General features: G+C 39.6%; 1 protein-coding gene across 3 annotated transcripts in view; it reads left to right on the forward strand.

The window, feature by feature from the left end:
- The window catches only part of ZCCHC17 (zinc finger CCHC-type containing 17), a 55,023-nt gene that overhangs the window by 6,173 nt on the left and 27,427 nt on the right, over nt 1-21,423 (forward strand). For 2 of the 3 annotated variants that reach the window (XM_082613053.1, XM_082613052.1), the window contains exons 2-4: nt 2,329-2,449; nt 9,363-9,420; nt 20,961-21,061. In XM_082613053.1, coding sequence (XP_082469179.1) covers nt 2,384-2,449; nt 9,363-9,420; nt 20,961-21,061 — 225 coding nt within the window. In that variant the 5' untranslated portion in view covers nt 2,329-2,383. Of the gene's footprint in view, nt 1-1,977; nt 2,193-2,328; nt 2,450-9,362; nt 9,421-20,960; nt 21,062-21,423 lie in introns of those variants that run through there. The other variant, XM_082613054.1, reaches the window with a different exon arrangement.

Consider the following 21,423-nt stretch of genomic DNA (forward strand, 5'->3'; position numbering starts at 1 on the left):
AGGCAGGATCCACCCAGGCTGTGGTACTTGGATTTAAGCTGTTTGTCAGCCATTTCTCAAGAACTGACAAATCTGCCTTCATTCTATCTGTGTGCTTTTAATAAAGTAATAAAACCCACTTCTGGCTGACGTAAACAGAAAAGGGGAAGTTTATTATACGGATACAGGTTGTCTTATGGAACTCAAGGGCAGGGATGTTCCTGGGCTTTGGGATGATACTAGAACTAGGGTTTGGAACCTGACGGAATTTTCTTTCATTTCTGTTTTAAGTGAGGCAGTTCAGTTAATGGATGGTTATTGTAAATCAGGAAGACTTTCCAAAAGTAAGACCTGAAGTAATCATCTGAAAGTGTAGGGGTGTGCTCAGGGTTGAGGAGAGAAGGAGGTATTTGCACACGAAAACCCAAGGAAAATAGAGTTTCAGGTCTTATTGATGTCAAGTAATTAGGAGGAAAAAGAGAACTGAGGACTGTACCATTGACTTTATCTTTATGTAGCAGTGATTTATGCAGCAAGTAAAGGGGCATGGTTAAGAGCCACTAGGTTGCTGGTTTCTTCCCTGTTTAAAACCAGAAGGCTGAGCAAGAGTACCTCTAAGATCCCTTCCAACTTCAAAGCTCTAAGACTTGGTACTCTGGCAGCATCAGCATCACCTGGGAGCTTGTTAGAAATGCCCCCGGAATTCCCTAGTGGTCCAGTGGTTAAGAATCTGCCTTCCAATGCAGGGGACTCGGGTTCGATCCCTGGTAGGGGAGCTAAGATCCCACATGCCTCGGGACAACTAAGCCCATGTGCCAGAACTACTGAGCCCACGCACCACATCTAGAGAAAAGCCCGCTCACCTCAACGAAAGATCCCACGTGCTGAAATAAATAAATTAATTAAAATAAATAAATAAATAAATTTTTTAAAAAAGAAAGAAATGCCCACTCTCAGGCACCACCCTAGACCTACTGAGTTGCAGTCTGCATTTTAATATGATTCATAAATAGTTAAATAAGTTTGATGCATCCAGCAATGGATTATTATATAGGCATTAAAAAAAGATGTGTGTGTGTTTGTGTATGAATTGCTAAAAAATAATATAAAATGGCTATTAATATGAATTAATGGTTTCATGATTCCATTAAAAAACCTACTTGTACATGTAAAAAAGTCTGAAAGGATATAAACCAAATTGAATTATAGATGATTTTCTTTTCTTCAAATTAATTTGTTATCTGAACTTTTAAAATGAGCATGTGTGATTTTAATTTCATTGGAGAAAAACGTAAGCTATGCTTTCTTTCTGGTTTTTTTGGCTACACCATGCACGGCTTGTGGGATTTAGTTCCCTGAACAGGGATCGAACCTGCGCCCTTGGCCATGAGAGTGCAGAATCCTAACCACCAGACCACCAGGGAATTCCCTGTGCTCTCTTTTTGAAGTCACTTCAGATTTAACGCCTAGAATAGTGGTTAAAAGCGTGGACTCTGATGTCAGCCAGAGTTTGACTCTACCATTTTCTGGCTTTTTGACATAGGCCTAATAAGTTGGCCTCTGGAAGTCTTGGTTTTCTCATCTACATAATATGATAATTAATAGAACCTACATCTTGAGAGTTTTGAGGATTAAATGAGATATTGGATGCTTAGCACAGTGCCTGGACATAGTAAGTGCTTGATAAATGTTAGCTGTTATTACTATTATTATTCCTTTTTTACAGATCCGTTCACACCCTCCCCCACCACAAGCCTTCCCTTGGCAAAAGAATAGCAATAATAACAATAAAAACAAAACAGTAGGCTAATGGCCTTGGTAAAGTATCAAATTGAAAAGAAATAAGATCAAGGTTTCCAAAACTCCCCACAGATATAGTGGACAAAAGAGGTTTGGATAAAAGTACATGGTGGGGACTTTCTTGGTGGCACAGTGGTTAAGGATAATCCACCTGCCAATGCAGGGGACACGGGTTCGAGACCTGGTCTGGGAAGAACCCACATGCTGCGGAGCAACTAAGTCCGCGCGCCACAACTACTGAGCCCGTGTGCCACAACTACTGAAGCCCGTGCGCCTAGAGCCCATGCTCCACAACAAGAGAAGCCACCGCAATAAGAAGCCCCTGCACCGGAAGGAAGAGTAGCCGCTGGTCGCTGCAACTAGAGAAAGCCCGCACACAGCAACGAAGACCCAACGCAACCAAAAATAAATAAGTAAATAAGTAAATTTAAAAGTACATGGTATTAAATCTAACGGTATTATCCTGTAGGGACAACCTGTGGATCGGCGGCACATTTTTTTTTTTATTGCAAATGTCTCTCTGTTACCTGTTCTGTTTCTTTGTGACAGGACACTTGAATTAGCTTTAGCAGAAGAGAAATGGAGGAACCATAGAACATTAAGGATGAATTCAGGAAGACCCGAGACCATGGAGAACTTGCCTGCTCTCTACACTATTTTCCAAGGAGAGGTATATTCTTTTGGCTTTGAAAACTTCCCATTTATATTAAGCGTTGATTGAAGGTGAAAAGCAGCTGGGTTTGGAGCTTCTGTCCACTTGAGAATGTCTTGAACATTACAGTTTAAACAGGAAGGGCTAGCAGAACATCTGGCTCCCACATGTACCTCCTCTGAGCTCCAGACTTCTAGCTACATACTTGGCATCTTCATTTGGATACCTCACAGCATCTCTAATTTATGCTTTTTTCTCTTTTTTCGGCTGTGCTGCATGGCTTGCAGGAATCTCAGTTCCTCGACCAGGGATTGAACCCGGGCCACAGTAGTGAAAGCCCATAATCCTAACCACAAGGCCATCAGGGAACTCCCTCTAATTTATGTTTTAAACTGTATTTTTGGTTTTCTCACCAAATCTGTTCTTCCGGTCTTTCCCATCTCAGCAAACGAACCCATTATTCATTCTGGTACCCACGCTAGAAATCTGGGCATCATCTTTGATTTCTTCCCTTGATTTGATCTTGTTTCCCTCCCTCTCCAGTCCATTATCAAGTACTGTCTTTCTGCCTCCCAAATATGTCTCTGGTGTCTATACTTCTTTATCCCTTTGGCACCCCATTAGTTGAAGTTTTCATCTCTTGCCTGGCCCTCCTGGGCTCCCTCCTTCTTTTGTAGTACACTTCCAATCTGTTTTTCCACATTGCAGCCAGAATAACAATTGATTGATTGATTGATTGATTGATTTGGCTCGCTGCACAGCTTGTGGGATCTTAGTTCTCTGACCAGGGATTGAACCCAGGCCCTTGGCAGTGAAAGCCCAGAGTCCTAACCATTGGACTGCCAGGGAATTCCCCAGAATAACATTTTAAAAACAGATTGGACCAAATTGCTTCCTTGAAGTTCTCCTAGGCTTCTCATTATACCTGAATGTATCCAAACTTGTTTTCATGACCCTTACTGACTTGGCTTCTGCTTACTCTGGTAGTGTTGTTTAGTTCCACTTCCACTCTACTCATGCTGTAGCCACTCTGGCCTCCTTATAGCTCCAAACATCTAAGCCTGCTTCCTTCTCAGGACTTTTACACATGCTGTTATTTCTAACTGTCCCATTTTCTTACCAACTTCTTTTCATCTTTTAGGTCTCAGCCCTAATGTCATCTCCTCAGATCTTTTTCCCACCATAAATAAATAGGCTCATGTTATATTTATTTTGTACTTGCTTCAAATCTTTCTTTCTCAGAGGACACTAAGCTCCATGAAGACAGAGCCCTGTCTGTTTTGTTTACTGTTGTATATCTCAGTCCCAGGTAGGTGGGTAGAAAATAGTAGGTGCTCAATACACCTTCATAACTGAGTGAATGATCAATCTTTGAGGGAGGAGACATAGTATTTGTTTAGAGAGCAGAGGCTTTGGAACCAGGCAAAACCTGGATTCCGTCCTAGCTCTTTTACTTACTAACTGTGTGATCCTTGAGATCGTCACTTAATTTCTTTGAGCCTCAGTTTTCTCTTTTGTTAGATGGAGATAAAAACAACTTTCATAGGATTGTTATGACGGTTAAATAAACTATCATCTATAAAAACACAATGCCTGAGACATAGTAGGAATTCATTAACGTTATCGCCCTTTAAAAAAAATTTATTTATTTATTTATTTATTTTTGGCTGTGTTGGGTCTTTGTTGCTGCGTGCAGGCTTTCTCTAGTTGCAGCCAGTGGGAGCTACTCTTTGTTGCGGTGCGCAGGCTTCTCATTGTAGTGGCTTCTCTTGTTGCGGAGCATGGGCTCTAGGCACGCGGGCTTCAGTAGTTGTGGCACTTGGGCTCAGTAGTTGTGGCTCGCAGGCTCTAGAGCACAGGCTCAGTAGTTGTGGCGCACGGGCTTAGTTGCTCCATGGCATGTGGGATCTTCTGAGACCAGGGATCGAACCCATGCCCCTGCATTGCCAGGCGGATTCTTAACCACTGTGCCACCAGGGAAGTCCCCAATCGCCCTTCTCTTGAAGCAAAAGTAAAGCCAAAAAATTGTTTTCAGTGTCTTATGAGTGCCTGTAGTATTTTAACTATATCATTCTTATGGCATTCATACTTGCTTTATGGTTGACAAAAGTTTTACCACCTAATAACATGAGGCCTCTGAAGACAGACTTTGTGACTGTTGGTTGGTTATAGATAAATGTGGCTCTAGACTTCTGTTAAGTGTATCCCAACTTGTAATGTAATAGACAAGATACAAAGGATGATAACATTCTAACAAATAGCAAACAACTCTGCTCTTCAGAGCCTCTGTCCTCATTCTTTAGGGCCCATAGTATCCCCAGAGATCAGTGAGGTACCAGGGCTTAGGAAAAGGAAATGGTAGCTCTGGAGATGAAATTGATTTTTCTGATCATGAAGCCCTCACTTGTCAGGTGTTGCACAAAAGAAGGAAGAGCTCTCTGCCCTCCACAAACTGACTCAGATTTCTAGTAAAGTAGCTCCTGATCTATGTCTTTTTCTTACATGAGATGGGGCTTGAACTAGTGTAGGTTTTATATTTTACCATCAAGGATGGATGGGCTAGGGTAATGTTCAGAAAGAAGTTTATAGTTCTAATACTAGAACTATAGTTTTACTATTTCAGGAACACATTTTGAAAAATGCCTAGGAGTGACTGGAATTAGGGAAAGAGAAATTTCATGGTAAATTGGAAACAGGAAACTATTTTTCAGAATATTCATCCAACAAACATTGAGTGCCTAATATTTAAAAAGAAGAATTTACATTAAAATTCAAAAGAAATTTTGTAAGCCTAATGTATGTTAGCACTTTGACACCTTATGTGTCATTGACTTTCTCCAAAGAAATTGTTAACCCCATTTTATGGATAAGGAAACTTTTTAGAAGTTAAGTAATTGCCCAAATGATTAATAAATGGCAAGTTCTAAATCAGGTTCTCCAAGTCTGAAGCTGGGGTTGTTCAACTGTTCATAAATGCATGGAGGAACCAAAAGACCCATAAGAGAACTCTTTTGACTGAATTGAGGTAGTGTAGGAGGAAGGTAGATGGTAAATCTGGTTGTTCCACAGTCATTTGTTTGTACCTCTATCACGACATTTATAGTCTGTCTTGTACTATTGTTACTTGTATACGTGTCTTTCTCCTCCATTAGATTGGGTGTTACTAGAGAGCAGAGGCCATGTTTATCTCATGTATCTTGGTAACTAATTCAAATTCATTTAAAAACAGTCTGGGCATCTCTCTCTCTCTTTTTTTTTTGTTTTTTGTTTTGGCTGCACCGAGTGGCATGAAGGATCTTAGTTCCCTGACCAGGGGTTGAACCTGTGCCCCCTGCAGTGGAAGCATGCAGTCTTAACCACTGGACGTCAGGGGAATCCCTGGGCATCTCTTTTTATACGTTGTTTTTATTTCACAGTGCTTGACATGGTATCTTGCATGCAGGTGCTCAGTAAATGTTTGAATTAAATTGAATCTAAGCCTCTTAGGACCAGTTGCCTTTGAAGAAACTGGTGGTGCAGCCCATATCCTAGCAGCTCTTCTCTTAGCAGGCTCAGCAGGGTTGGGGGGCCCAGTGACAGAATAGCCGAGAAGCTAGTATTCATCCTTCTCTTGTACTCTAAGAGACATCTTGGTGCCAGAGTCCATTAAGCATGGTAGGGAGCACAAGCATAGCATTGAGATTTGGGATTTGGCTTAGCCCAGCCATAGCCAAAGAAATGCTGAGACGAGATTGGTGTTGGTAAGTTGGAAATAGCATTGGACTAGAAGTCAGAAAACTTCTTTTCTGTACTTGGTCTTGATACTTTTCAACTTTGTGACTTTAGACAAGTAACTTATATCTCTGAGCCTCAAATTCCTCATTTACATTATGGGGATAACAAGTTTCAAGGCCAGTGCAACCTCTAATCTGAAGATGGTAAATTCATTTTGCCCAAGCCCTGAGTTCAGTTGAGATAATTACTGAATTTTCTCCCCTGAGCTATTTGATTAATTGTTCCTGGGACACCAGGCAGACTGTGTGATCATCTAAGGCAGGTGCCATTCTGTTAATTTCAAGTCTGACTGCTCCCTAGGAGACACAGTGATGGAAACACCTGCTGCTAGAAATAGGCAAGAATGTGTTTTACCAACTGAACAGTTGAGTGCATTAACCTTTCCTTTGGGAAGAGGCCAAATTTAGGTCTATTATGATATTTCCTCAAAAGATAATAATGTGACACTGGAGCTTCAGTATTGAAAAGTGAGATTGTTTTAATTTATAGCAGCAAGGTGATTTGGGCTCCAACTTCCAGATGCTGCTTTTAAGTTGTTTAGATAATTATGCCCTTAAATAACGATGTTAGACAGTATGAAGCATTTCAGCCCTCTTTCTAGAACCCTGGAGCAAAAGCCAAAGTACCTTTAGTTGGTCCAGAAAGAAGGGATTTTCTTTTATTGCAGTTAAAAATATTAAGTCTTCTTTATCCATGTGGCCCTGTTTTACAGAGAACAACTCGCTTTGTGAACTTGGATAAGTACTTCATGTCTCTGGTCTTCACTTTCCTCATTTGAAAAATGACAGGATTAGATCAGCTAATCTCTAAAGTCCACTTAGCCTTGATTTTAAGTACTAGTATCTGCCTGGTTGTACTGTTTCTTTGGGAATATCTGGTCCCTAACCCAGCGTAACATATTCATCATTGTAAAACAAGAATTTAGAAATTTTGGTTCTTAACCCATTCTTTTTTTTTTTTTTAATAAATTTATTTATTTTATTTATTTATTTTTGGCGGTGTTGGGTCTTCATTGCTGCGCGCGAGCTTTCTCTCGTTGAGGTGAGTGGGGGCTACTCTTCGTTGCAGTGCACAGGCTTCTCATTGCGGTGGCTCCTCTTGTTGCAGAGCATGGGCTCTAGGCGCGCGGGCTTCACTAGTTGTGGCACGTGGGCTCAGTAGTTGTGGCTCATGGGCTCTAGAGTGCAGGCTCAGTAGTTATGACGCACAGGCTTAGTTGCTCCGCGGCATGTGGGATCTTCCCGGACCAGGGCTCGAACCCATGTCCCCCGCATTGGCAGGCAGATTCTTAACCACTGCGCCACCAGGGAAGCCCCCCTTTCTCCTTCTTCCTTCCCCTTGTTTTAGTTATGTTTAAGCCAAAACAGTGATTGCCCAATATGAGATAACTAATTTTAAAATTTATATGTGTAAGTTTGTATTGAATATTTTATAAGTAATAATGAATTTAGTGATAAATATAGTATATAGTGACAACTTTAATCCCAATCCACAATTGGGGAGTGGGGTGGGCTGGAGGATAGACAGGAGGAGAGCAATTGAGGTAGAGGCTGGGATAATGATTTATCTGGCAAGGCTTTTGGGCCTTTTGTTTCTATTACATATTGCATATTACATAGATCCATCAAGCCTCTAACGTCTCCATTTTAGGTCAACTCTGCAAAAGACAACTCTTTTTCTCTCTGATTACACCTTTTCAGGTTCTGTCAGATGTCTGTATATCGGCTTTTTCTCTAATTGTCTTGATAAAGCCCAAGACTCTGGTTTGGAGTGAAGTGGAGCAAGCTGTGCGGTCTGGTTGGTTTGAAGTTTAGGAAAAAGAGGTGTCCTACATGATCCATTTCAAATTATTAAACTTCTCCATTTGGATTGGAAGCCTCAGTTCCAGATAATATAAAGTGTAACTTTATTACCTAATTTTCTGCTGTTTGTTCCTATATCTTTTTGAGGGATTTCAGTACATGTGGGATTTGGGCATTCCTAAGTACTGTCATACCATCTGACAAACACACCAGTCTCACCAATGTTTTTAATATGATCACACATACCTGTCAGTCTAAACTTCAAAAAACCAAAAAAAAAAAAAAAAAAAAAAAGCATTGCAGTACTATTTACAATAGCCAGGTCATGGAAGCAACCTAAATGTCCATAAACAGAGGAATGGATGAAGAAGATGTGTTACATATATACAATGGAATATTACTCAGCCATAAAAAAGGATGAAATAATGCCATTTGCAGCAATATGGTTGGACCTAGAGATTGTCATACTGAGTGAAGTAAGTCAAAGAAAGACAAATACCATATGATATCACTTACATGTGGAATCTAAAAAAAAAGCTACAAATGAACTTATCTATAAAACAGAAATAGAGTTACAGATATAGAAAATAAACTTATGGTTACCGGGGTGGGGGATAAATTGGAAGATTGGGACTGATGCATACACACTACTATATATAAAGTAGATAATAAAGACTTACTGTGTAGCACAGGGAACTCTACTCAATACTCTGTAATGGCCTATACGGGAAAAGAATCTAAACAAGAGTGGATATATGTATATGTATAACAGATTCACTTTGCTGTACACCTGAAACTGACACAACATTGTAAATCAACTATACCAGAATAAAAATTTTAAAAATTTAGGGCTTCCCTGGTGGCGCAGTGGTTGAGAGTCCGCCTGCTGATGCAGGGGACACGGGTTCGTGCCCCGGTCTGGGAAGATCCCACATGCCGCGGAGCGGCTGGGCCCGTGAGCCATGGCCAATGAGCCTGTGCGTCTGGAGCCTGTGCTCCGCATCGGGAGAGGCCACAACAGTGAGAGGCCCGCGTACTGCCAAAAAAAAAAAAAAAAAAAATTTAAAAATTGGGGAATTCCCTGACAGTCCAGTGGTTAGGACTCTGCACTCTTACTGCTGAGGGCCCAGATTCAATCCCTGGTCAGGAAACTAAGATCCCACGAGCTGTGCGGTACGACCAAAAAAAAAAACTTCAAAAAGAACATAATGTTTGACAGAACATCACTTTTAGGCAGTTTTGCAGCAGACAGAGGCAGTCAGTACCAAGTAGAAATTCAGGGAGACAAGGTTAAATGCTATGGGAGAGAGAGTCTTATTTGTGTGACAAAGATTCTTGTTTTTTTGTCTTTATAGGTTGCTATGGTGACAGACTATGGAGCCTTTATCAAAATCCCAGGCTGTCGGAAGCAAGGTGGGAAACTATAACTTGAAATTCAGTGCTCTCATTTCACTCTCTCTACTGTCACCCCCACCACAGTTTAATTATAGGCTCTACTTTTTTCAGAGAGTAGTTTGTGTTTTTAGTGTAAAGATACGAATACGGACAGTTGATGACAGTTCGTTTTTAGCAAGTCTTAACTCAGAAGAATGGTGCTCTCTGACTTGGGGGGAGGGCTGGGGCATAACCACTTGTGTTCACTTCTAGAACTGACTCTTCCCTAAATTTCACCTGTGATCCTAGGACGAGTCACTTGACCTCTTTTGGCTTAGGGTTTTGGGGAGGGCAAGCTACTTATTCTCTGAGGCCAACATTGTGAGTTTTCTCGTGTATGGCATGTGGAAAGGAAATAGTATTGTAACCAATACAAATATATATAATGCTTTACTTTTCTTCACAATCGATAGGTATCTATTGAACATTTTTGGAGTATCCTTTTCACATCTGTAATCTTACTTGTTTCTCAAAACAATTGTGTTAAGTAGAAAAGGTAGGTTCCACAGACTGGTGGCCTGCTCAGAATGATTGAGCTAGGTTGTGGCATGGCCAGGACTAGAACCCAGGCCTCCTGATGCCTAGCCCAGTGGGCTTTCTGCTCTGTTACACTGCTAAAAGACTCAACTTGCTAATTCCTTGTGCTAAAATAAATGAAAGATTTATTAAAGATTTTAATGTAAAAGATGTAACCATAAGTGTTTTATTAGAAGAAAATAAAGAAGAATATTTGACTATATAAGTCAGTATAGGGCTTCCCTGGTGGCACAGTGGTTAAGAATCCACCTGCCAATGCAGGAGACACGGGTTCGAGCCCTTGTCCGGGAAGATTCCACATGCCGTGGAGCAACTAAGCCTGTGCGCCACAACTACTGAGCCTGTGCTCTAGGGCCTTCAAGCCACAGCTACTGAAGCCCGCGCACCTAGAGCCCATGCTTTGCGACAAGAGAAGCCACTGCAATGAGAAGCCCACGCACAGCACTGAAGACCCAACGCAGCCAAAAATAAATAAATTTTTTTAAAAAGTCAATATAGAAGTATATTTGACTACGTAAAAGTCAAAAACATAATTGCAAAAATCATCATAAGCAAAGTTAAGTTAGGAAAAAATTTTCAGTCCATATCACACAGGACTAATAAAAAAGAGGAAAGTAGGAAAAGGGGCCAAGTATATGAAAGGATAATTCATAGGAGAAAAATATAGCAGTTGAGCAGTAAATATCTTAAAAGATGCTCATTCTCAATATTGATTAAAAATATAATATAAATATAAACTGTGATATATCCATACAATGGAATACTGCTCGTCAGTACAAAGGAATGAGAATGAAGTATTGATACATGTGACAACCTGGATCCATTTCCAGAAAATTTTGCTGAGTGAAAAAAGCTAATCCCAAAAGTTTACATATGTTATGATTCCATTTATGTAACATTTTTTAACAGCTTTTTTGAGACATAATTCACATACCTACATTTCATCCAAAGTGTACAATTCAGTAGTCTCTAATATATTCTAACATATTCACAGAATTTTGCAACTATCACCACAGTTAGAGAACATTTTCGTCAGAAAAAAGAGACTGTACCTATTAGCAGTCACTCCAAATTCCCTGTCTCCCTCTCTCCTCTGCCCCCAGCCTTAGACAACCAGCTATCTACTTTTTGTCTTTATGTATTTGCTTATTCTGGACATTTCTTATAAATGGAATCATGTAACGTGGTCTTTTGTGATGGGCGTCTTTCATTCACTTAGCCTGGTTTCAAGGTTTACCTGTTTTGTAGCATGTATCAGTACTTCATTCCTTTTATTGCCATTCCAAAATGTGTGGAATCAACAGCCAGTTCTCCATTTCTCTGATTCTTTGATATCAAGTGGGCGTCCAACAATTCAGTTAATTCTGACACTAACTACCCAGAGGTACTGTCAGACTCTACAGGTTTAAGGTCTCAGTCTCACAAGACTGCCCTCACTTCAGACACCACTTGCAAGTATCCTGTCCCTGTGTTACACACACTTCTGTCTGACCTGGCTATGAATTTGAAGGTTCCCACACCACCTTCCCAAGATTGGATAACTTGTTAGAACAACTCACAGAACTCAGGAAAATGCCATACTTAACAGTTACAGTTTATTATAAAAGATAAAAATGAACAGCCAGGTGAGGAGGTACATAGGGTAGGGTCCAAAAGGACCCTGAGTGCAAGAACCTCTGTCTCTGTAGAGTTGAAGTTCATCACCTTCATGGTGCGTGGATATACTTGCCAACTCAGAAGCTCTCCAAACCTTATCATTTAAGGGTTTTTGTGGAGACCCCATTACGTGGCCATAATTGATTAATTCATTGGCCATTGATGATTTAACTCCATCTCCAGCCCCTCTTCCCTCCCTGGAAGTTGGAATGGGGCTGAAACTTCCAACCTTCTAATCACACAATAATTCCTCTGGTCGTTACCATCTCCCATCTTGAAGCTCTCTAGGGGCTGACCAATAGTCACCTCATTAGCATAAACTTGGGTAAGATTGAAAGGGTCTTGTTATAAATCACTAGATGCTCCTATCACTCAGGAAATTCCGAGAGTTTAGGAGCTCTGTGCCAGGAACCAGGGACAAAGACCAAATACATATTTCTTATTATACCACAGTATCAGTGCCGATATCCTAGTTGTGATAGTTTCGTGATATCCTAGTTTTGCCAAATGTTATCATTGGAGGAAACTAGGTAAAGGGTTCGTAAGATCTTTCTGTGTTTCTTTCAATTACATGTGAATCTGAAATTATTTTTAAAATATTTTTTAAAGTGTTGGCTATGTCCAACAATAGTTCCATTTACTACTGAGAACGTAAATTGTTACGTACTTTGGTAATACCTGTTAATGTTTTTAATGTGCTTACTCTTTTGATCCAGCAGTGCTTTAGGGAATATATTTTGCAGTATAGAATTAGATAAATTAGGTACATCTATGCAGTGAACTATGCAGATGATAAAAAGAATGATAACTGTATTTCTAAGATACTTTGGTGCTGGTACTGTCTTCCTTTTACCATAAGGGTCAATGGAAAGTTTTTATACAATTCCACCACACTGATACCTGACTGATAGCAGTTGTAAGACACCATTGGTTATAAGAAGCATTCCAATTTCAGAGATGTTAAAGTGAGGGGGGAAAAGTGCATCAGTAAAACAGGGTAAGTCTCAATTTACTGAAATGGAAAGGTGTCTAAGCTAACAAAATGAAAAAGCATGTTGCACAAGAATTTGTATAGCATGACCCTTCCCCCTTTTAAAGCATGTTTACATTTGCCTAGTATTTTAAACATTATTGCGTATATTTAGAAGAAAGTCTGGAAGAATAGGCAACAAATTATTAACAGTGGTCACCTCTGGGGAGCTTGGTTTGCTAAGGGAGAGGTGTACATGGAAAAGGGACTTTCACTATTTGCAATTCTTTAAAACAAATTTTTCTTTTACAGAAGTCCAACAGCTGATTTTGCTAATAAAGCCATACCTCTAGCCTTGGAGACTATGTACTCTGCTGCAAATTGCATCTTGGCGAATCAGAAATGGCTCACCAGTAGTTTCCAAGCTCACAATAAGCAATCTGTAATAAAGTTTCTCGTTTTACGTTCACTGGGATGTAATGAGGTGTAACTCATCCTCATCCCTATAGGGTATGCGCCTCTTTTGATCCGAGGACAGCTTTTCTTGTCAGTGTACTTGCCATAGCTGTCAGTACCTGAAAGTCCCATCCTTACTTGAATATTTATGTGACACTTAGGGGACTGTGTGGCAATTAAGGGCCTGCCATCTTCCAGCAGTTAGTCTTCAACTCACTTGTGTCCATAGCCTGGCATCAGGTGATGCCTCTGATTGTGACTGCCAGTTTACAAGTCAATCTGTCAGTCTGACAGCTGTGCTAAGACAAGCCTTGGAAGGGGAGCTCAGGGAGCCAAATAATTAGGTGGAAACTCTGTGAGTTCTAATCCAGGGCACTTCTGTAGGTTCATCGGGTAACTGGAGCAATTACAGTGTATTTTAGCTTCTCCACCCTTGAATGGAGGAAGATTATTAAGTCCCACCCTGAAAGGACTGAGTTATGAAATAACTGGTCTCTAGATTTTAACATCTCTCATTCAGGAAGGTAGACTCTAATTTGAGTCATTTTTCTCAGATTTCTATTTTCAGAATTTTTTAATCACTACTGAGTTAAAGACCCCTTCCTAGTATTGAGGTCTAAACTAGATTTTCCTTCCTCTCTCATGGTGTTGTCCAATAGAACTTTCTACAGTGATGGAAATGTTCTATATTTGTTCTGATGTGTTTTCTAACACCCACCAGTTCTCCAGTTCTCCGCGTACCAACGGGGTGTCTAACAATTCAATTCAATTTTGACACTCCCGGGAGTCAGTGTCAGGTCCCATAAGTTAACGGGGCTCATTCCCACAAGAATGCCCCCACTTGAGATGCTAGTCGCAAGTCCTGAGCCACCCTTATTTCTAGCTGACCCACTATGAATCAGGAGTTCCATTGACCCCCTCCACAAATTTGATAATTTGCTAAAATGGCTCACAGAACTCAGGAAAACACTTTCTTTTTGTTTGCTGGTTTATTATAAAGGATACAAACAGGAACAGCCTAACGGAAGAGATGTATAGGTTAAGATACGGGAGGAGGGGTACACAGAGCTTCCATGTCCTCTGGCATACCACCCTCCAGCAAGCTGAGGTGTTCACCAACCCAGAAGCTCTCTGACTCTCATTGTTCAGGAGTTTTTATAGAGCTCCATCTCCAGCCCCTCCCCCCGGAGGTCAGTGGAGCTGAAAGTTCCAATCCTTTAATCACTTGGTCTTTTTGGTGACAGCTCCATCCAGAAACTATCAAGGGGCCCCACAACTAAGTCACCTCATTAGCATAAACTCTAGTATGATCAAAAGGGGCTTACTATGAATTACAAAGACACCCCTATCACTGGGGAGATTCTAAGAGTTTTAAGAGTTCTGTGCAGGGACCAGGGACAAAGACTGAATATATTTTTGAATTATACCACATCTGTGCTGTCTAATACAGTAGCCCACCAACTTTTATTTTTTTTATTTTTTATTTTTTTTGCCCACCAACTTTTAACTTTTGTTTATTTTGATTAATTTAAACTTCAGTGTAAAACATCTGTAGCTCGTGACTATCATAGTGGACAATGCAAACATATATGTTTATGAAGTTCTTTTTTTCTCTACTATCCTCTGCCCACCAGCACTAAACTATGAAATTTTGAGAGTAGAGATTGTTCAGTGTTAAACAATTTTAAAATGCCTTGCTTGTGGTAGTAGCACAAATATTTTTAGCAAAGAATTCAGGTTTAACAAATAAGTATTGAGTTCTATTTTCTGGTCAGTATGTTATGTGGGAACACAGAGATAAGAAAACATAGTCCCTGCTGCTCTCAGATTGTTCACAGTCGAGATGTAAACAAATTACAATGTAGTGTAATAAAATAAGTGAAGTTGCCGTTAATCCACTGAACTGTGGAATAGTTAGGCTGTTGGGATGAGTCAGGGCCTACTACAGTGCCTGAGATATAGTGGGTGTTCATTGAATTTTATTAAATGAATACATGAATCCTAGTCCCAGCTCCCCCATTTACTAGCTTCTTGACTACAGCAGGTTGCTTAGTCCTTGAACCTTAGTTTCCTTATCTGTGAAATGGGATGATGTGTATACTTTAGTTTTTTGACCAGCAGGATCATGTCTTACTCATCCTTGGATCCATTTTTGCTTATAATGTAGTGGATATTTAGTAAATGTTTGAATGAATCCATAATCTCAACAAGGTAAAGGATGTGCAAGCACTTTAATTTATGTGCTTACATTATTGTCATATACTGCTGATTGGAGATAACTTATTTGACAAGTCTAGAGAGGGAATTCAGATGCCCCAAAGAAAAAGGAGACCTTTTATTTTGACATTTTTGGGCTGCAGCTGTCCCCTAATAGTTTGTAAGTTTTAACCTCTTTCCTTTATTGTCAGTGGAATTTGTGACATTAATGGTGAACCTAACACAGTTGGGAGAATATTTTTAAGGGAACTATAATAGGCTAAGTCTGTTTTTCTCATATGGCGATTTAGATGCTAACTCTTTCCAAGTTGTCAGAATTTTTTTTTTTCTTTCTTTTACCAGCATACACTCAGATGGGACTCATTCTGTTTAAGTGTTATGTTAGGTTTACTGAATGATGATGGATTTGATATGCCCTTTGGGCATTTATGACTTAATCTCAGAGATCCAGACACACACTCCCCCCTTCCATGTGACATGATGAGCAAAGCATTTTTGTTGGTTTCTGTTCTGGAGCATTTGCTAGAACAGAATTAGATGTGTTTCTACTGTTGTAGATGAGATCCTTCTCTTTTTAATTGAAAAGATAACAGATCGATAATATAGAAAAAAATGGAGAAATATCTACTGTGTTGTAGAAGACCTGACAGACTCATATTTGAATTGCAGTTCTTTCTTTATCAGCTTTGTGAGCTTGGACAATTTACTTAACTTCTAGACTATTTCCTCATGTGAACCTATGTCACAGGGCCGATGTAAGGTTTAAATGAATGCGTGGATGTTCTGTATCTAGTGAGATACCCAGTACCAAGGAGGGAGCCTCATGTTTTATTTGGTGCCTTCTACCATATGCATTTAATCCAACTGTTGGTGGTTTATGTGGGTAACAATGAAGTACCTCCCAAGAATTCAGGCTGTCTTCTGAGAATGAAACTAATGAATCCTACACAGAGTATAGGATTAGCCATAGACAGAAATATACCAGGTAATTGCCTATAAATCTGTGACTGAGGAGTTGGGAGCATTCAAGACTTCAACAAGATAATATGGGTTTAATTCTAGGGTAAAAGGGATTGGAATGAAATTGCAGTTTATTAGGCTGAAGTCTAATTGATTGTATCATTCTACTAGGGAGAGATTATATGAGCAGATATCAATCTCTGGAACATAGTAAAAGAAAGCCTGAGAGCCTGAAGTTGGCAGTGTTTATTTTGCCTTAATAAGGAAACAGTGAATCTGATGGTAGGAACTAGAGATGGATTCTTTTATGAGGGGGTCCGTTAAACCTTCATGGACTGGAAACATCTCTCAAAACGTTTGTCTCCCTTTTGTTCTGATTCCGTGTTGAAGCAATTTTTGATCACTAATCTAATTTTTAGGTATTTGATACTGGGGTCAGTGAGTAGTTTACCTAGATAAGGACTTAGAACCTTCCAAGTATAAGAAAAGTATATCCTCTGTTGTAAATTAATAAATTGGTGAATTGTGTCTGTCACCGAACCAATCACTAAATTGACAGTCTGATTAATGTATTTTGGCATGTAAGCATCTGCATGCTGAAGACTCCTACATTTGTATCTTCAGTTTATACCCCTTCTCTGAGCTACAGACTTACATATCCAACCGCCTACCTGACATTTGCATTCAAGACTGTGGGCTAGACCATTTCTCTTGTTTAATTCACCCAATAAACTAAGGAGATAAGCCATTAATGTTTCAACTATAAAAATCCTACACCCCAGCATAACAATTTTTATGTTCCCTTTTCATCTGTGTGTATATGAGACATAATTTTACATAATTTCAATCATAGTGTACACATCATTTTTACATTTTGCATATATATATATGTTTTTATGGTTAAAACTATTTCATGCTTATAGAAAAATAAGGGAAAAAACTACCAAAGCAAATGATCATTGTGTGATATTACTACCACACAGAGATAGGCACTGTTAACATTTCAGTGTATTTCTTTTTTTTTTTTTTAATTTTATTTATTTATTTATTTATGGCTGTGTTTGGTCTTTGTTTCTGTGCAAGGGCTTTTCTCTAGTTGTGGTGAGCTGGGCCCACTCTTCATCGCGGTGCGTGGGCCTCTCACTGCCGTGGCCTCTCTTGTGGAGCACAGGCTCCAGACGTGCAGGCTCAGTAGTTGTGGCTCACGGGCCTAGTTGCTCCGTGGCATGTGGGATCTTCCCAGACCAGGGCCCTAACCCATGTCCCCTGCATCGGCAGGTAGATTCTCAACCACTGCGCCACCAGGGAAGCCAAGTGAATTTCTTTATAGTCACATATGTGCATAAAAATTAACATTGAGATTAAGATTATATTCTATATATACATTTTGCAGCTTTTACACTTAATGAAAAACATTTCTTTGTCTTTTAAAATACTTTTTTTTGTTGTTTTTTTTGTTTCTGTTTTTGCGGTACGCAGGCCTCTCACTGTTGTGGCCTCTCCCGTTGCGGAGCACAGGCTCCGGATGAGCAGGCTCAGCGGCCATGGCTCCCGGGCCCAGCCGCTCCGCAGCATGCGGGACCCTCCCGGACCGGGGCACGAACCCATGTCCCCTGCATCGGCAGGCGGACTCTCAACCACTGCGCCACCAGGGAAGCCCTAAAATACTTTTTGTAAACATTTAAAAGCATTATTCTATCATTCAGATGTACCACATAATCATTTTAGGTTGTTTGTAGTTTTTCATTATTAATGCTTTACAAAAGTGCCATATTTAACTAAGAGAGATGACTGGGCCAGAAAATATCCTGCTTTGGGGTCACATGGGAGAAGGACAAATGGTTAACTCATTCTTTCTTTGTGGTACTCCAATAAATAGACCTGTTTGAGAAAAAAAAAAAGTTATCTCAACTATATTAGGTTCAACAGTAATTTCTTCCCCAACTTCCATTAGCAGTTCAGGAAAGAAGTGAATTTTAGAATTAGAGGACAGTTGTAGCGGAAAAATGTCAAAATGAAACATTTCCCATTCCTTTAGCGCATCTGAATTTCCTCTCCGGATTTTCCATTTAGGTTACTCTGCTCATTACATGATCATGAAAAAGAGAAAAGCCCAGCTCCATGAATTTTATCCAATTTAGAGATTATGTGATGGTCTAAAATTTTAAACATGGGTTATATAATGTATGTAGAATATTTTGGTTCCTGGGGTATTGAACGATAGGCTATCAACCTCCAGAATCAGCTGAAGTAGTTCTAAGAGACCCAATAACCATGATCAGAGAAAGCAGTGGCTTCCCACAGGAGCTCCAAACACAGAGGGTAGATATTTTGAGTTACAGGCATGTGCTGACAACTTTGCGTATGCATGTGTGTGAGAGAGAGACTGAGAATAAAGGTTAGTAATTCTCTCAGGAAACTTCAGGTAGGGCAGGTTTTTTGGACATAAATCTTTGACTTGTCAAGTTTTTTCTTTAGATTCCTGTTTATTTTCATTCAAAATAATTATTTATTATATTCATTTCCCTCAATATAGTTTTCTCTATTATTAAAACATCTGAAAATAAAACATTAACCTGTGATCCGTAGCAGTTTAGATTATTTCTTTCTAATTTTTAGAATCTGTGTTAAGCATTTTTATTATTTAAATGAGAGAATGTTAGTTGCCTACAATGCTTGGCACGTAGTAGGCACTCAATAAGTATTTGCAAAAGAATGAATTATTGATGTATTTTTACATAATCTTTTGAACATTGTTTTTAATGGGCCAAGTAGCTGTACCATAGTTGACTTAACCATTACCCTATTGCTAGATATTAGGTTGTTTCTAATTTTTTTCTCTTAAAAATACATTGAATATTTTTATATAGATCACTTTTCTAGGTGCATATAGATTTTTCTGTGTATAAGATTATTTTTTTAGTCTCAGAAGTGATTATGGGTCAAGTTAATTATTAGAACTCTTGGTCACAAGGGACAAAAATACAGGAGAAACGTTTCGGCTAATTTAGCTGGGGAGTAAATTTAGCTTCCACCAGGGCTGGATCAGGTGCTCAGTTTATGCCTTCAGGGCTTTGGTCGCTTGTTTATGCAGGCTCTTCTTTTGCTTCCCTCTGGCTTACTCTTGCCGCCTGGTGGTAAAGATGAGCATTGGTAACTTTTTGTAGTTTATAATCCTGACAAAAGGCTTGAGAAAGTTGATTTGATTTAGCTAGCATCTTGTGTCTGTCCCTGAACCAATCAATTATTGTGGCCCGGGGAATGAAGTAACTTGATTGACTATGCCTGTGTCATGTGCCCAGAGCTGGGGGTCAGATCAGCTCCAACCAAATTACAAGGACTGACCAGATTATTTTAGAATGTAGGGAAGGTGGTTCTCCCAGAAAAGGACCTTGGACAGACAAGGAAAAGGATTTAATTTTATTAAATATTTTTATCACTCTTGATAGCCATTGCTAAATGGTTTCTAAAGATTTATATTAGCCTCAGAAATATTTCTTATTTTACTAATATCAACATTGGATATTATCTTCTAAATATTTTGCTAATTTAATAGATTAAAAATGTCACCTTGTTTATATTTACTTTTTTCACTTATCATAATTATTTTCTGTAACTAATTTAAATGGCTGCTTACTCCTTTCTTTTTTTCTTTGGCTGCATTGAGTCTTCGTTGCTGCACGCAGGCTTTCTCTAGTTGGGGCGAGCAGGAGCTACTCTTCATTGCAGTGCGTGGGCTTCTCATTGTGGTGGCTTCTCTTGTTGCAGAGCACGGGCTGTAGGCGCGCGGGCTTCAGTAGTTGTTGTTCACGGGCTCTTGGGCACAGGCTCAGTAGTTGTGGCGCACGGGCTTAGTTGCTCTGCGGCATGTGGGAGCTTCCTGGACCAGGGCTCGAACCCATGTCCCCTGGATTGGCAGGTGGATTCTTAACCACTGCGCCACCTGGGAAGTCCCTGTTGACTCTTTTTTGAAAGATTTATCGTAATTTACCAAGCTGTTTTCCAATTATTCGTCGTTTAGATTGTTTCGTAATTTTTATTTTTAACCTTGGTAGGTGATAATACTGCAAGTATTTTTATATGCCATAGATTTTTGCCTTTACTGAGTTTTTCTTCTGGAAAAATTCCAATGGTGATATTCTTGCATCAAAGGTATAAACATCTCTATGCCCTTTCTTTTCAAAGAATTTTACCAACTTGTATTTTTACCAGTATTGTATAAATGTAGTTGTTGTATTACATCTCTACTAACATTAAACACTATTTTTAAGAATATTTGTTAGTTGATTAGGTATAAAAAGTGATCTCAAATTGTTTTTTTGTTTTTTAAAATTTATTTATTTATTTATTTATTTATGGCTATGTTGGGTCTTCGTTGCTGCACGTGGGCTTTCTCTAGTTGCAGTGAGCAGGGGCTACTCTTGTTGTGGAGCCTGGGCTCTAGACGCGTGGGCTTCAGTAGTTGTGACACGAGGGCTTAGTTGCTCCGTGGCATGTGGGATCTTCCCAGACCGGGGATCGAAACTGTGTTCGATCCCTGCAGTGGCAGGCGGATTCTTAACCACTGCGCCACCAGGGAAGTCCTCAAATTGTTTTAATTTGCGGTTTTAAATTAACGAAACCTTTTTCAGTGAATCTCCAACTCTTCTCCTTACTGTGTTATTTAGAGTATGAATACCAGACATGCCCTGTGCCTTATTTTATTTCTTCTTCTTGTGCTCAGGTCTGGTCCATCGAACTCACATGTCATCCTGTCGCGTGGATAAGCCCTCTGAGATAGTAGATGTCGGAGACAAAGTGTGGGTAAAGCTTATTGGACGAGAGGTAAAGTTCTGTGCAGCTTTAACTCGTTAGAAAGGATTAGGAAAAGCTGGGATTTTCTTAGTATTTCATGATGATATTTCATGAGTGTGTATGCCTTGTTAACCGTGGCTGATAATCTTATTTTTGAATCCTGCCACTATAATCTGACTTGAATTTAAACCTTTGGGCTGTCTGTCATGCAAACTCAGAAGGAATGGTGTCAACTGTATGTAATAAGTGTGGTGCAATAAGTACATGTTTATAAACTTCCTTCCCTGAAGTTCACCCACATGGTGGGTGTGGAGAAAATACCAAAAAAGTAAAGAACCAAAAAGAGAGAAGAAAACTTAATCTATGAGACTATCTTTTAGTAGAAATCTTCC

This window comes from Mesoplodon mirus (assembly GCF_964341445.2).
Source record: "Mesoplodon mirus genome assembly, chromosome: 3".
Taxonomy (NCBI): Eukaryota; Metazoa; Chordata; class Mammalia; order Artiodactyla; family Ziphiidae; genus Mesoplodon; species Mesoplodon mirus.